The sequence below is a fragment of the Crocuta crocuta genome, unplaced genomic scaffold (genome assembly GCF_008692635.1).
Source record: "Crocuta crocuta isolate KB4526 unplaced genomic scaffold, BGI_CrCroc_1.0 scaffold175, whole genome shotgun sequence".
NCBI lineage: Eukaryota > Metazoa > Chordata > Mammalia > Carnivora > Hyaenidae > Crocuta > Crocuta crocuta.
The window spans coordinates 3,145,110-3,160,431 of record NW_027530988.1 but is presented as its reverse complement, the minus strand read 5'-3'; the positions used below and the strand labels follow the sequence as shown (position 1 = coordinate 3,160,431).

Sequence of the window (15,322 nt, the reverse complement as noted above, 5' to 3'; positions counted from 1 at the left end):
CAATAATGTTTATTGCATTCAGGCCCGGCACTAATGAAGCACATAACATGTGCCTGGAAATGTGTGGTGTTCTTTCGTGCCTTATTTCACTCCATCCTCGCACCAATCCCATCCGGTAAGCACTATAATTAACCAAAGCTCAGAGACACTGAGTAACCTGCTGAATGTCAAACAGCAACTTTCAGAGCCAGAATTCAATCCCACAGAGTCTAACCTCAGAGCCTGTACCGTTGACCATTAGGCTACACTCAATTCCCTATAATAATAACTCCATCAACAAAACAAGGAGAAGCTATTTGAAGCAGTGGCCTGCCCCCCACCACCCTGCCTGGGATGACCGGGGCTGGGTGAGTATCAAAATTAAGTCTTAAGCATTAACTAAACACAGCAAGCAAAGAGAAAAGGACTCCACACTGATAGAAGGTAATAGAGGTGCATTATGATTGTTGCGTGTGTGCAGATATCATTGATGGCTGCTCAAAATCTTTTTCGTCCCATCCCACTATGATAGAAAAGGAAAGAATAAAACAAAGTTACCCTTCGGAGGCTCCCCTGCCTTGAGGGTGCAGACTGGCAACCTATGTTCTGCCAGCGGGATGTCACTCCATACCCTCTTGTAGAAACAGATGACAAGTGAGCAGGGATTCCATACTGCTGGGGCAGATGGCCCTAGGGGCAGCATGGTTCTTTCAGCTTAGCTAAGGAAAAACAAGTTACAAGGGGCTTTTGACCTGCTTGGAATGCTAAAAGAGAAGAGCATACCCTGGGCACTAGAAGGGGCTCCCAAAACAAGAACCCCAAGGGCAGAGAGAAGCTGGCACCACAGCAGATGGGATCCCATTTCCAACCTGTGTGTAGCAAGAAGAGGTTCTCACACCACCAGGGAATTCTCGGACACAAACAGAGTGTCTTACAATTCAACCCAGTTCTGACACTGTCTGCCTGGAGACAGTATCAGATCCCACAGGCTAAGGGCTCAGTCCCACAAGACTGACACACAACACACACACACACACACCCTTCAGACACCATCTGTAAATCCAGGTACACGGAGAAGCAGTTTACTTACTAGATTACTGCGGGGGTTTTTTTTGTTTTGTTCTGATTTAAGAGAGAGAGCAAACTCGATAGCATACACCTTGAGCAGGGGAGAGTGGGAGAGGGGCAGAGGGAGAAAATTTTAAGCAGGCTCCATGCTTAGCACAGAGTCCGACACAGGGTTCGATTCTACAACCCTGGGATCATGACCTGAGCCGAAATCCAGAGTCAGATGCTCAACTGACTGAGCCACCCTAGCGCCCCTAGATTCCTGGTTTATTATAAAGGATCTAACTCAGGGACAGCCAGAGAGAAGAGGTGCACAGGGCAGGGTGTGTGGAAAAGAACTTCCGTGCACTGTGAGAGCGCCACTACCCCAGCACCTCCTGTTCACCAACGCAGAAGCTCTCCAAACTCCAACCTTGTGGGGTTTTATGGGCCTTCGTTACATAGTCAAGACTGAATTATAACAGGAACGGCTGGTAATTGATTCCACCTACCACAGAGGTCAGGGGTAGGACTGGAAGTTTCAATTCTCCAATTACAGGATTGGCGACTAGCCCTCTCCCTTAGGTTATCTAAGGGCTTTCCGAAGGTCACTCATTAACATGACAAAAGGCACCTTTTCCGCTTTCCTCACAGGAAATTCCAAGGTTTTAGGAGCTCTGTTCCAGGAATGGGGTCGAATATATTTGAATATATTTCTTATTGTAAATCACACTATCACAGACCCTTTCTAAGTGGAACCCTTTCCCCATAACTCCACTGAAGCCCTGCGGTTTGTTTTGTGACTTCTCCAAGTTGAGCGCAGCCTAGTCCCCGAAAGTTTAATTGCCCGCAGTTGACCCTTACCCCTCCGGTGAGGGTTTGTTTTTCAGCAGCTGTGAGCAGAGATAAGGGTTCCTCTTCCCTCAACGAGGACCTGGAGCAGATTTGCTTTCGGCGAGAGTGAGTGGTCTGCGCTGCCACTGTTAAAAGGTTTCTGATCCCTTTATGTTCGTTTTTCACATTCAGACAAAAGAGGAGGCCTTTTACTTTCTTTCATCTGCAGAACTTGACAATGGGTCGAACCTCACAGAATTGAGGTGACTTTCAGTTAGTGCTTTGTGTACTATCAAGCATGCAAGCATATCAAGTATATACTTAAAAGACCAGCTTTTATCCCCATTGATGACTTTGCACCTTTGCTCACAACGTCGTCTCTGACTGGAATCCGCTCTGCCCAGGTTTACTTCTGTCAAATCCTGCTCATCATTGGAGTGCCAAGGGCTAACTAACTTCAACCAGCCATCCAAGATGATGTCTATTAAAATAGCTTCAAGAAACCTAGAGCAAGGAGCTGAGTTAGGGTAGGAGGCAAGTGGCAGAGGGAAGTCCCTGCACCTCTGGTCTAGGTCCTGGGCGGGGGAAAGGAGCTGAAATGTAGTATCTGTGAATTCATTTTAGGAAAGTTAGGAAATCCAGATAAAACAATACAAATATAAATGTTTATTTTGGGGAGAGAAAGAACACGTGAGCAAGGGAGGGGCAGAGAGAGAGGGAGACAGAGGGTCTGAAGCATGCTGTTCGAAGAGCAGAGCCCCTGATGCGGGCCTCGAACCTGCAAACTGTGAGATCATGACCNCCAGCCATAACTTCATTTTTTTAATTTGTCCATTTAGATATTTTTCTAAGTATGTATTATATATTATAATAGATTATTATATATTTTAATATATAATATATAAAATTGTAATATATGATATGAATATATTATAATGTATGATATATAATATATTTAAATATTTATATTAAAATATAAAATATATTTTTCTAAATATATATTAATTTCTTTAATTTAAAAAAATTTTTATCCATTTTTGAGAGAGAGAGACAGAGTGTGACCAGGGGAGGCACAGAGAGAGAGGGTGACACAGAATCTGAAGCAGGCACTGAGCTAGCTGTCAGCACAGAGCCTGATGCGGGGCTCAAACCCATGAACCGTGAGATCATGAACTGAGCCAAAGTTAGACGCTTAACTGACTGAGCCACCCAGACGTCCCTACATTAAGTATTTTTTAGTATTTATTTATTTTTGAGAGAGAGAGGGAGAGCGCAAGTGAGGGAGGGCTGCGAGAGAGGAGGACAGAGGATAAGAAGTAGACTTGAACTCTCGTGGCTTGAATTCTGGAACTGAGATCATGACCTGAACTGAAGTCGGACACTTAACAAACTGAGCCACCCAGGCGCCCCTGTAAATATATATTATATATAAATATTCATTTCTCTTTTTCCCCAGTAAAATTTAATGTTCAAGTCAAATAACTAAATGTTTATTAACATAAATCCTAACAGCTCCCTATCTAAAATATGGAATCATAATTTTAGCAGGTCTTTGTTGTGGTAAAACACACATAACATAAAATCTGGCACTTTAATAAATTTCAACCGTACAGTTCAATGGCATTAAGTATATTCCCATCGCTGTGCTACCATCACCCTCTCTAGAACTTTTTCATCTTCCCAAACTAAATCTCTATGCTCATTAAACAGTAACTCCCCCTTCCGTACCCACCCTAGAGAGAATCCCAAGCAGGCTCCCTGCTGTCAGCACAGAGCCTGAGGCAGGGATGGATCTCACAAACTCAACCAAACCATGAGATCATGACCAGAGCCCACATCGAGTCAGATGCTCGATAGACTGAGTCACCCAGGAATCCCTCAGCAGTATTTTCTATTTAATCAAGCATTGCAATTTCAACTTTAACGTTACATACTTTTTGTTTCTTGATATTCTGTTTGGCTTTTTTTTTCTAAATCTATCTGGGCATTTTTTATATCGCTTATTCCTTGCTCATGTTTTTCTATTCCATCTTTTATTTCTTTAAGCAGTTGACAGAAGCTTCTTTAGATTCTTCATACGTTTATTACAAATTCTGACGTCCTTAAGATCCAAACCTGGGGCATCTGGGTGGCTCAGTCCATGAAGCATCCGACTTCAGCTTAGGTCATGATCTCACAGTTCTGAGTTCAAGCCCCGTGTCAGGTTCTGTGTTGACAGCTCGGAGCCTGGAGCCTGCTTCAGATTCTGTGTCTCCCTCTCTCTCTGCCCCTCCCCTCCTCACGCTCTGTCTCTTGCTGTCTCTCAAAAATAAATAAACTTAAAAAACAAAACGAAACCTGTTGATTTTTGTTCCTGCTGATTCTCTCTCATGGTGCTTTGAATCCTTACATATTTAAAATTCTTTTTGTGGGGTGCTTGGGTGGCTCAGTCAGTTGAGCTTGCAACTTCAACTTTGGCTCAGGGCATGATCTTGAGGTCTGTGCGTTTGGCCCGGGTCCCACTCTGTACTGACAGCTCAGAGCCTGGAACCTGCTTCAGATTCTGCATCTCCCTCTCCTGCTTGCACTCTGTCTCTCTCTCTCAAAAAGAAATAAACATTAAAAAATAAAATAGGGGCACCTGGGTGGCTTAGTAGGTTAAATGTACGTCTTTGGCTCAGGTCATGATCTCATGGTATGTGGGTTTGAGCCCCTCATCGGGCTCTAAGCTGAAAGCTCAGAGCCTGAAGCCTGCTTCAGATTCTGTGTCTCCCTCTCTCTCTGCCCTGCTTCACTCACAGTCTGTCTCTCTCTCAAACATTAATACAAAAATTTTTTTTAATTAAATAAATAAAAAATAAAATAAAATTCTTTTTGTGTAAGTCTATATTTGGCAGAATTTAATATAGAAGCTTGGGCTGATGATATTTTCCTCTAAGGAGGATTCAGTTTGCTTCTGCTGGATTCCAGAGGGCATTAATAATTTGGGGCCACTTAAAATTTTCAGCTTATGATTTATAGATCAAAGGGAAAGTAAAAATTCCAACCACAGATCCTTGTTAGAGCAGATCTCCCCTGGAAACTAACATTTTTATTAATTTTAACATCTGCAGCCTAGACAGGTTTCCCTGTAAGATCCCTCTATAAACAGATGTACATTTGTTTTCCTTTCCCCTGACAATGTAGCCTAGTTGAGGGTCCCAGCTTTGTGGGGAATAAGGGTGTCTCACATTTAGCTCTTTTATCTTCCTAGGCCTTAGGGCTCACTCGGTCGCTTCTCCCCCAACCTTTCATACCCCCTTCCCAGTCCCCAAGACTCTAGGCTTCTAGTTAGTTGACTCCCTGTTTACTTACTGTTTACTTTTTGATTTGTATTGTTTTATTTTATTAGTCACAGGGGGATGCCATTGGGAGGTGATCTTTCTTTTCTTGGGAGTTCACTAAGGAATTTTTAAAATGTGATTGTTATGCTTTACATCGCATTTAGGTATCCTGTTATGGGAACTCTGTCATACTACTGGACTAGAACTTCTGAAATAATCAAACAAAAATGTGATTATATGGTACATATTGCTTTATAACATGCTTTTGTCCCCACTTGATATATGATAAACACCTGTCATGATAATAAATATAGGTCTAGAGCATCATTTTAATGGCTACATAGGCATCCACTGCATAATTTATTCATAATCTTTGTAATATATATTTACTTGTGTATAACCTTTTTCCTGTTATGGGATATTTAGGGTTCTATTTTTGTCACTATGTCAAACAGCGCTTTGGTGAATATCCTTACAGTTGAATTATTGCATACATATGATCTTCTTCCTTCTTTAACTGTTTATAAAAGTAATATATGCTGAGAAAAAGAAAAAAGATAAAAAGAAGAAAAAAAAAGTAATATATGCTAACGTAAACCGTTCAAACACTAAGGAAAATGAAAATTCTCCATAAACCTTTTTACCATCCCCTCAATACCATTTGATCTGTAATTGGAATCTCTATTTTTTTTAATTTTTCCAATGTTTGCTTTTGAGAGAGAGACAGACAGACAGACAGAGTGTGAGAGGGGGAGGGCAGAGAGAGAGGGAGACACAGAATCCAAAGCAGACTCCAGGCTCTAAGCTGTCAGCACAGAGCCCAACGCAGGGCTCAAACTCATGGACCACGAGACCATGACCTGAGCTGAAGTCGGATGCCCAACTGACTGAGCCACTCAGGCGCCCCTATAATTGGAATCTCTTAATCAAACAACAGATAAGAATTAGTTAGGGCTAGAATATGTAAGAAGAGAAACCACACTCTCTGCCCTCCCACCCCCACAACTAAGGAGGGAGAACCAGAGCCATAGGAGAAATGGGCTGAAGGTAATGAAAGACAATCAGGAGCAAAACACCAAAAGAATTAGAGACACCCAAATAAACTCCAAAAACCTGGGACCGGGTCAGAGGCTCTGCTCCGGGTCAGCAGCACTAGGCCTCAGGAAAGGCCACAGTTCCAAATCCAGGGATCAGCTCTGTTTTGCCAGGTCCCCCCACCTAGAAACAGAAGGTCTTCTCAGGCACTCACTCCAGGCTCCTCTCCCTGCTCCTCCTTCTTCTATTTATTTATTTATTTATTTTTAATGTTTTATTTATTTCTAGGAGAGAGAGAGAGAGACAGCGTGAGCAGGGGAGGGTTAGGGAGAGAGGGAGTGACAGACTCTGAAACAGGCTGCAGGCTCTGGGCTGGCAATCAGCACAGAGCCCGATGCGGGGCTCGAACCCACGAACTGCGAGATCATGACCTAAGCGAAAGTCGGAGGCTTAACCGACTAAGCCACCCAGGCGCCCCTGCTCCTCCTTCTTTTAAAGGGGTTTGAGTTGTTTTGAGTCAAAAAGTAGTACAAGCTCTGACACTATCCCCAAATCCACACTTTATAGTGGCTTACCGCTGACTCTCAGGGCCTGATCCCAATCTAAAGATATTCAGCACCCAAGTGGAGCCCAGGTCTTCTCTCAAAAGAGAATCATGAAAGGGATGGCTGCCCTCTCTAGTGGCTCTCGGCTCCTGACTAGACTTTTCAGAGAACCTGTTGCACTTACCTTTATGTTCTGTGAAATGTCATCCTGTCTCAAGAATAAAGTTGACTTCAGGTGGGTTCTGTCAACCATAAAGGCACAGGCGAGAGCCCCCAAACTTTAACAAAGAGCAACGTCCTTTTTTCCTCCCAGTGAGTGATCAAAGTCATAAAGAAGCCCCCAAAGTCTTGGTTGTTCTTTTAATGCAATTCAACAAATATTTATTGGGTACCTACCATGTACTGCCTTTTAAAGAGACTACAGGGGTGCCTGGGTGGCTCAGTCTTTTAAGCATCTATCTGACACTTCATTTCAGCTCAAGTCATGATCTCATGGTTCATGAGTTCAAGCCTCTCATTGGGCTCTGCGCTGACAGCATGGAGCCTGTTTGGGATTCTCTCTCTCCCCCTCCCCCTGCTCCTTCCCCACTTGCATATGTGTACCATATCAGAGAACACACACTCTTCTCTCTCTCTCAAAATAAACATTTTTTAAATTAAAAAAAATTTTTTTTTAATTTATTTCTGAGAGAGACAGTGTGACCAGGGGAGGGGCAGAGAGAGAGGGAGACACAGAATCCAAAGCAGGCTCCAGGCTCTGAGCTAGCTGTCAGCACAGGGCCTGATGGGGGGCTCACACTCAAGAACCGTGAGATCATGACCTGAGCCAAACTGGGAGGCTTAACCGACTGAGCCACCCAGGCGCCCCTCAAAATAAACTTTAAAAAAGAGAGAGAGAGACTACAGTCTTAGAATTCCCTAAATAGCTCAAAAAAAGCACAAACTGACTCTGACAGAATACATGGTATGGATCTAGAAACCACAGTTAACTGCTGGCCACTTTTGCTCCAACCAGCAGAGTGCATGGACCACTGGACAGAATAGAAAGTGCATACCAAGGTAAGCACCTTTCAGTGAAGGTCGGGTCTCCCCATGAAGGACTGAGTGCCCAGGACTGGCCACATACAGTGTCCACAACCTCTAGCCACGGTGAGGCCTTCGGGATCCAGCTGAAGAGTGGAGAGTAAGGAGTCGGTACGTTTTCATAGACACCTTTTGTTGTCCTTAAGGCTCCCCAGGCTTCTGCGTTCCCAGACGCCCTTGTGCAGATTATATGCTAGCTGGGCACATGTGTTAACCAGGGAATTTGCGTGGAGGTAGCGGTGTGGAGGGAGAGGGCAGGGATGTGTTTTCCCCTCCAATGTCCACCTCAATGTCAGACACCCTTTGCTGGGCCAGTTCATCTAGTGGACCACCATGCCCTGAAAGCCAAGTCACTACCAATGCCAAAGTCTTGCTTCAGCAAGAGCAGCTGTCAGGGACTGAGCAGAAATACAGACAGGGACCGTTCACTACGCAATTAGATGCTTCACACTTTCTTTAGCCACATGCACGACCAATTGAGAGGTATAGCCTAATGGTTCCATCAGGAAAACCTGATGGTTCTGAGCTAGGCTTGAAGTCAGCTCCATCCTGGCTTGGGCAAGCGATTTAAGCTACCTGTGTCTCTCTGTTTCCTCATCCACAAAGACGTAATAAAAAACAGAACCAATTCCCCTAGGGTTGCTGTGAGAATTAAATAAGCTAATGGAGCTTTACAGAATTGTTAGCTATGATGGTAGGGCATTTGGGGGAGAGCCCAATGCTAGGACCATAAAATCCTCCTTAGCACCATCCCCTTCCCACAGCAGGCCTGGTAGGTGGTGGAGACTGAAATCCTGTGGGAGAAGGGAAAGACAGCAGCCGCAGGAGTAGATTGCAGGTTTCTGAAAATGAGGATTCTTTGTGTGGCACCCTAAGGACTCAGTGACAGCTAACCTGGCTGACATGCAGCAGGGGCTCAGGAAATACGAGTCAGGAAGGAAAAAGACTAACTTTCTTTCTGCCTCCCTGCCCCCCTGGGCACCAGCAGAAGAAGGAAGTGGTTTAGTCACTCTGTGTACGAGGAGCAAACCCGGAAGCGAAATCCGTGCAGTGACCCCCTGGCGACTCTCTGCTACAAACCCCCATTCCCAGAAGTCACTCCATCGTGCGGACTCATCAGACTTCCAGCCTGATGTCTGACGGCAAGTTATGGTCAGTGGAGAGCGGGATACGGATAAGCAGCCTCCCACAGACGCAGGGTGCCCCCGCAGACTCATTGAGCCCCTTGCTGAGGCCAGAGCACAATGGGGGCCTCTAGGGGACGGGGGAGGGGGGGAGCTGGGATTTGAAGTGAGCAGGNGGGGGGGAGGGGGGAGGAGGGGCGCGGTCTGGAAGACCAGGCACCCTCTTCCAGGCCCAGCAGTACCCCAGCCTCCCTGGTTCCCCTCGAGGAATTGGAGAACCCGAAGTTCATCGGTGCAGGCAGCTTCGGGGCGGTGTTCTGGGCAAGACACAGGACGTGGGATTTAGATGTGGCGGTCAAGATCATGAACAGGTGAGTGACCTGAGGAGCAGAGCTTCCTGGGGTCTGACCGAGAAGGGGGTACCCACTGTGCTGTGGGCCTGATTGGGGGAAAAGAGGGATCTTCTAAGAGCAGAGCCTGACTCCAACTCTTTCCTCTTTCCTGGAGTGTAGGGAGACAATATCCAGGGAGGTGAAGGCCATGGCAAGTCTGCGTGGCCAGCATGTACTGCACCTGCTGGGGGTCACCGAGAAGCTAGAGTGGGAGTACATGCGCGGGCCGGCCCTGGTGACTCAGTTCATGGAAAACGGTTCCCTGGTGAGGCTGCTGCAGCCCCGCTGTCCTCGGCCCTGGCCGTTCCTCTGTCGCGTGCTGCAGGAGTTGGTGCTGGGGATGTGTTATCTGCACAGCCAGAATCCCGTGCTTCTGCACCGGGACCTCAAGCCCTCCAACGTCCTGCTGGACTCAGACCTGCATGCCAAGGTCAGCCCATCCGTATCCCAGCCCAGCCTCTGGACACGGTCCTGTCTCAGAACTCTTCAAGCCCCACCCACTAGACACAGAGCCCGCTGCAGCTCTGTCTCCTGCATATTCTCAGCATATCCCCCTGGACACAGGGCTGCGCAAGTGTCAAAACCCACGCAGGAGTTTTAGCCCCTACCATACTGGTGTTTGAGACCCTGACCAACACGATCAGTTCCGCAGGCCCACCCACCAGTCCATCCAAAGACTCATGACTGACCTAGCTGAGGAGACTCAAACCTTGACCCAGCCCCATGAAGAGGGTACCCAGACCTCCAACCCAAGGGCCCTATTCCCCTAACCCTCAAATCCCCCTTTACAAGGCTGGACCTGCACCTTTTGGTGGGAGAGGAAATTCTGGAAGCTGCCGGACTCTGTCCATCCCCCTACCTTCTCCCTCTTCCCTCCCTTTCCAGCTGGCAGATTTTGGCCTATCAACATTTCAAGGAGGCTCAAGGTCTGAGGAGTTAGCCCTCGCCTACTTGGCCCCAGAGCTGTTGGCTGATGTAAACCAGAAAGCCTCCATGGCTAGTGATGTCTACAGGTAAGGTACCCACTCTAAACACACATTCCAAATTTCTCTACCTCTCTGGGCCCTTCTAGGGGACGGTATATGGGAAAGTAGCCTTGCCAGCAGTTTGCCCAAGCCTCAGCTTTGTGTTTCCTGCAGCTTCGGGATCCTAATGTGGGCAGTGCTAGCTGGACGAGAAGCTGAGAGTAAGACTCTAGGCGGACACGGGGATCCTTAACTCCAGGTGCCCTCCTCCTGCAAGCCTCCAAACCCTCTTCTTCCAGCTTACCTGCTCAGACTGCCCAACTTTCTCCCCACCTTGCCTTGGACTCCACTCCTTTCCCCTTTCCATGATGGAGCAAGTGGCCCCTCATACCCTGAATGTCTTCTCTTCACATCCTCCACCCCCACCCCAGTAGTGAGCCAGAAATCAGTGATGCAGGAAGCAGTGTGTGAGAGGCAGATCCGCCCCCCCTTGACCAAGCTGCCCCAGCCGGGTCCCGAGACTCCTGGCTTGGAAGGACTGAAGGAGTTAATGCAGCACTGCTGGAGCCATGAGCCCAAGAACAGGCCCTCCTTCAAAGGTGAACTGGGAGCCAGGGTAGGCCTGGATCTGTCAGCAGGGGGCTTCTCCCTGGGAAATTCTGGTTCATCTGCTGCCCCACTCTGCCTTGTTTCCAGAATGCCGATCAAATACCGAGGAAGCCCTCAATCTGGTAAACAAGGAGATGGATGCCGCAGTCTCCACGGTGAGTGTCCAATGCCACCCCCAACCCCAGAGCGGAGCAAGGGTGGCACAACATGGCTCCCTTGGCCACCCAGTGTCTCCCCACTGACCACTGTTCTTTATGTATGCCTTAATCTTTGTCGCAACTCTCCCCACCTCACCGCTGCATTCCCAGGTAATAGATTATGGACCAAGAGATTCTTCCCTTGGGTTTACACTGGCTTTCCCACCCCCATGCCCAGAAAGCTCCTCTTATCCTTGCAGGTGAAGAACTTCCTGTCTGAGCACAGGGGCATCAACAGGATGTTGTCTGCCCCCAAGCCAGGCCCAGGAGGGACAGAAACGGATGAGCCTAGGGGAACCACAGGAAGCCTTGATTTCGTAGCCTCTGAAATGCTGAACAAACTAAATCTGAAGGAGTCCCCCAGCTGTGTTCCTAAGAAATGTACAAACCTTCCTGAGAGGATCAGGACACAGGGAGACAAGGTTCACCCTGCCCAGATAACAGGGATACCTTCAGATGCAACAGCCCCATCTCCCACAACTCCAGAGACCTCACCTTTCAGAAATCATACCCCCAGCTCCAACTTGGCTCGGACCCCAGGTCCTGGACCCATAGGGAGTCAGGTGAGATCCTGGCAGAACTAGAGGATGCACTAGGAATCCTCTGATCCCTGCCCCCCTTGCCAGGGAAAACTTGGGGCTCAGGGGAATACAGCAGGGGAACAGGGCCCACGACAGGGAACCTAAGAGAGCTGTGTTGTTCACAGGGGGCTACGAGACACAGCACCAACTGGCCAACCAGGGCACCAGGGCTAAATCCAATACCAGGTACCCACTCCACACTCTTTCCTTTCCCCTGCTTAATTCTTCCACCGGCTTCTTCCTCAAGACCGTATATAGATCCAGGGTACCTTGGGTAGCAGAGGAGAGAAAGAGCTAGTGGCCAACTACCCCAAACTTTTCATTTCATAAAATGAAGAAACTGACACCCACTGGGACTGGATCCCACTGAGGTCACACAGCAAAGCCTGGATTTGCCCTGGGCCTTCTGACTTTCCCCAGTACCAGCTCTGTGAACCCCTAACTTCCGTCACTGCTATATTGGTCCGGAGGGCTCCGAGAAGAAAAGACCCAAATATCAGGGTCTCAGACATTAGTTGCCACTCTTGAGCTTCTGAAAATTCGGTTCTGAAGGGGGGGACAGGAAGGGGCAGGCCCAAGGCACACCTTCACACAGTCACAGGCGGGCCTACAGACCCCATACTTGCGTTTCCCCAGGATGGACACAAGGTGCCGCTGCCCCTCCACCCTGCTGCTCCTAATTTTGAGTTCCTCACTACTTAACCCTCCCACTAACACTCCAAATTTCTCTTAAAGGGCGGCCATCTGTTCTCATAAGTGACAGCCATGGGGTGCAGGTCGGAGACAACAACTACTTGGTTATACAAGGAGGAACTGCCTTGTCCACACCGAGCCTGCCACCTTGGGCCATGGGTAGAGGCTGGCAGCGTGCCCCCCAGAAGTAGGTTGGAAAGAAGGGCCACAAGAACCCAGAAGCCTGGAGTGGGCTGCAGGGCCAGTACAAAGGAGGTTGTGAGCTACCCGTTGAATTGAGGCAATCAACTGAGACTTTCTTTGAGGGCCATCTGGCCTGCAGCCAAACTGACTTTGTGTTATGCACAGAGGACTCAATAAACGTGGTGGATACTTTTAAGTTTATTGATTTTAAGAGAGAGAGAGATCATGAACAGGGGAGGGGCAGAGACAGAGGGAGAGAGAGAATCCCAAGCAGGCTCTGTACTGTCCACACGCTCAGTGAGGGCTCTGTCCCACAAGATTATGACCTGAGCCGCTATCACAAGCCAGAAGCTTAACCAACTGAGCCACCCAGGCACCCCCACGCATGGTAGATTTTTAACCAAAGCTGCCACACTTGGGAGGCTAATGCTTAGGCCAGGATCGGGCGGCTGAAGCACGGCTGGGAGCTGACACGAGGGAACCTGAGGCACTGCTGTCTAGCAGAGGCCGGAAGCGGGATGCTCAGGGCTGGGGGTGGGCAGTGTTGTGGCACACAAGGTCAGGGCCCAGCTGGCGGCAGGAAGGAATCCTGGAGGCCTGGCTCCTGGGGCTGCTCTAATCTCTGGGTGGAGCACTTCCTCTAGATCAGAGAGACCCCACCCTAAGCCAAATTTCGGAGATAATCTCACTGTCCACTTTTCTTCTGGGCTCTGGAGACACCGCAGTGGGGTGTTGGGGAGAGGACTCTCCATAGGCATCCGCAGACCCCCAGTCTCTTGGAGGTCAGCCCGGGTACTTATTTCCCCTCCCTCCACGCAATTACTCATCACCTAAACTCACCTGCTCCTTGCTTCGGAGCCCTTTGACTCCCAGCTCCCTTTGACTCGGAGCTGGACCCCATGGGATCGTGGACAGTTCAGACTCGGCCACAGCCGCTTGTCCAGGCAGGAGTAGAGGAGAAGGCGCACCCTTTAATCCTGACTTAAATCCGAGCCCCCAGTCGCCCCCACATTCTTCCGTACATTCTCGCCAGCCTTCACTTCACTCCAACTGTCCTGGATTTTCCCCACGTCGAACGGTTCCACTCCGATTTCGATACTCGCTCTTCAGCCTGGCCTACCCCACCCCCTCGCATCTCCCACGGTCTGCATTCCCTTCTTGAGGCTGCTGAAGAGGGAAGGTGCCGGCGTTAGGGGAGACAATGAGGGAGGGAGGAGGCCTGGGGAGTCCGCCTCGGCACGGGAAGGGGCCGGGCAGTCCCATCGGGGGAAGTGGGAGGGGGGGCCCCCGGCGCTGGGAGGGAAGCGCCTGCCGCCTGGGGCTCGGAGCCACTAGCTTCTGGGGATCGGGACTCCGCGACCAGCTGTCCCGGGCTCCCTCCTCGGTCACCCATCAGCTGTGGCAGGATCGCGGGCAGTGAGTTTTGGGGAAAGGGGGAACCCGAGGTCCTTTGCTTCAACCCCAAATCCCGTCCCACCCGGCGATGAGGCTCCTGCTGGGGCACCCCCGGCAGTCAGGGGTCGAGGGAGGAGGAGCGAGGGATAGGGCAGTCCCCTCACCGCCAACTGGGAAGAGGCTGAGATGCCACAGGGAGTGCCTGGAAGATGGGAGCGCCGCGAGGTTGGGGAAACGGGATGCAAGTGGCTTGGACCCAGTGAGAGGGGCGCAGCTGGGGCCGGCTGGGGCCACGGGAGGTAACGCGGCCCCTGGCGCTCCCCAGCCCCAGGGTCCGCCCCCCGCCCGGGCGAAGCGGCGCGGGGCAGGGAAGACCATGGCCCGCCTCTTCAGTCCCCGGCCACCCCCCAGCGAAGACCTCTTCTACGAAACCTACTACAGCCTGAGCCAGCAGTACCCGCTGCTGCTGCTGCTGCTGGTGATCGTGCTCTGCGCGCTCCTGGCGCTGCTGGCTGTCGCCTCCGCCAGCGGCCGGGTGAGCGGGGAGGGGGGCGGCTCTGGTGCCGGGCGCCTTCTGGAGGGTCGTGGGAGGGTCGCTGCCTAGGGGGCGTTTTCGGAGTTAGGGCTCGGGAGGGGTCTTCTTTTCGACGTGCCTTCTTTGCTGGAACCCAGGGAAGTCTTACTAGGAAATGTAGTGACCCTGGACAAGTCACTCCACCTCTGAGGCCTCGTTTGCTGGGCGGCTGGGAGAAAGCTGAGCCCTGGGGATGCTTCTAATTTCTCTCAGGGTACTGACCGGCCTTCCTAGCTTCTGTCATCTACTGGTTCTAGAGTAAATTCAACACCGGATTTTCCAATTTTCCAGAGGGGAAATTACTCTTGGCCTCGTGGGAATCCGTTGTTTCCTGGTTTTCTTTCTTTCACAGGGGTTGTGGGACAGTTGTACCCACAGTCTCCCAGAAGACACCCTCCCTCCCACTCACATTTAGTCCCAAAATAACCCCATTTCCAGTCCCTCTTTCTTTCTTTCTTTCTTTCTTTCTTTCTTTCTTTCTTTCTTTCTTTCTTTCTTTCTTTCTTCCGAAAGGGGGTCTTCAATTCCATTTCTGGAAATATTCTGCTCCAAGCTTTCTTTTCTCTTTTTGGAGGCAAGTTGGGAAAGCCACTAAACAGACCAATTCTTGCTGGTCTCGAAGTCCAGCAAGAGATGGGGACACGGGGCAGGGACAGTGGCTGGAGGCCTACACCCAGAGGTGGGTGGCAAAAGTGTAGTGCTGCCCCCTAGCCTAACAGGAGGGAGGTTCCAGGTGAGCTTTGCTGCTGGAGGGCTTCTGGGGGGGGGGGGGGGGGGGGGTCGG

At 49.8% G+C, this 15,322-nt stretch overlaps 2 protein-coding genes across 3 annotated transcripts in view; both read left to right on the top strand.

The window, feature by feature from the left end:
- Positions 1-8,846: 8,846 nt before the first annotated feature.
- RIPK3 (receptor interacting serine/threonine kinase 3) lies at positions 8,847-12,765 on the top strand. 2 transcript variants are annotated; one of them, XM_077770479.1, is made up of 10 exons: positions 8,847-8,977; positions 9,217-9,320; positions 9,462-9,771; positions 10,227-10,354; positions 10,481-10,527; positions 10,738-10,905; positions 11,003-11,070; positions 11,313-11,675; positions 11,819-11,879; positions 12,429-12,765. In XM_077770479.1, exons 1-10 carry the CDS (start codon positions 8,975-8,977, stop codon positions 12,575-12,577), a joined length of 1,401 nt encoding a protein of 466 aa, XP_077626605.1. In that variant the 5' UTR covers positions 8,847-8,974; the 3' UTR covers positions 12,578-12,765. The 2 variants fall into 2 exon arrangements, with proteins under 2 accessions (XP_077626605.1, XP_077626604.1); XM_077770478.1 differs by having other exon boundaries at positions 9,180-9,320.
- A 1,105-nt stretch (positions 12,766-13,870) lies between these two features.
- ADCY4 (adenylate cyclase 4) overlaps positions 13,871-15,322 on the top strand; it is a 15,685-nt gene continuing 14,233 nt past the window's right edge. Inside the window, exons 1-2 of the mRNA XM_077770475.1 lie at positions 13,871-13,985; positions 14,290-14,499. Of these exons, the coding sequence (XP_077626601.1) occupies positions 14,341-14,499 (159 nt within the window). The 5' untranslated portion in view covers positions 13,871-13,985; positions 14,290-14,340. The remainder of the gene's footprint in view (positions 13,986-14,289; positions 14,500-15,322) is intronic.

Excerpts from the sequence above, each read along its gene's own strand:
- RIPK3 (XM_077770478.1), top strand. The coding sequence starts at position 8,958 with ATGTCTGACGGCAAGTTATG. Across the intron at positions 8,978-9,179 it reads ATGTCTGACGGCAAGTTATG|GCCCAGCAGTACCCCAGCCT; the intron begins GTCAGTGGAGAG and ends ACCCTCTTCCAG. Across the intron at positions 10,355-10,480 it reads ATGGCTAGTGATGTCTACAG|CTTCGGGATCCTAATGTGGG; the intron begins GTAAGGTACCCA and ends TGTTTCCTGCAG.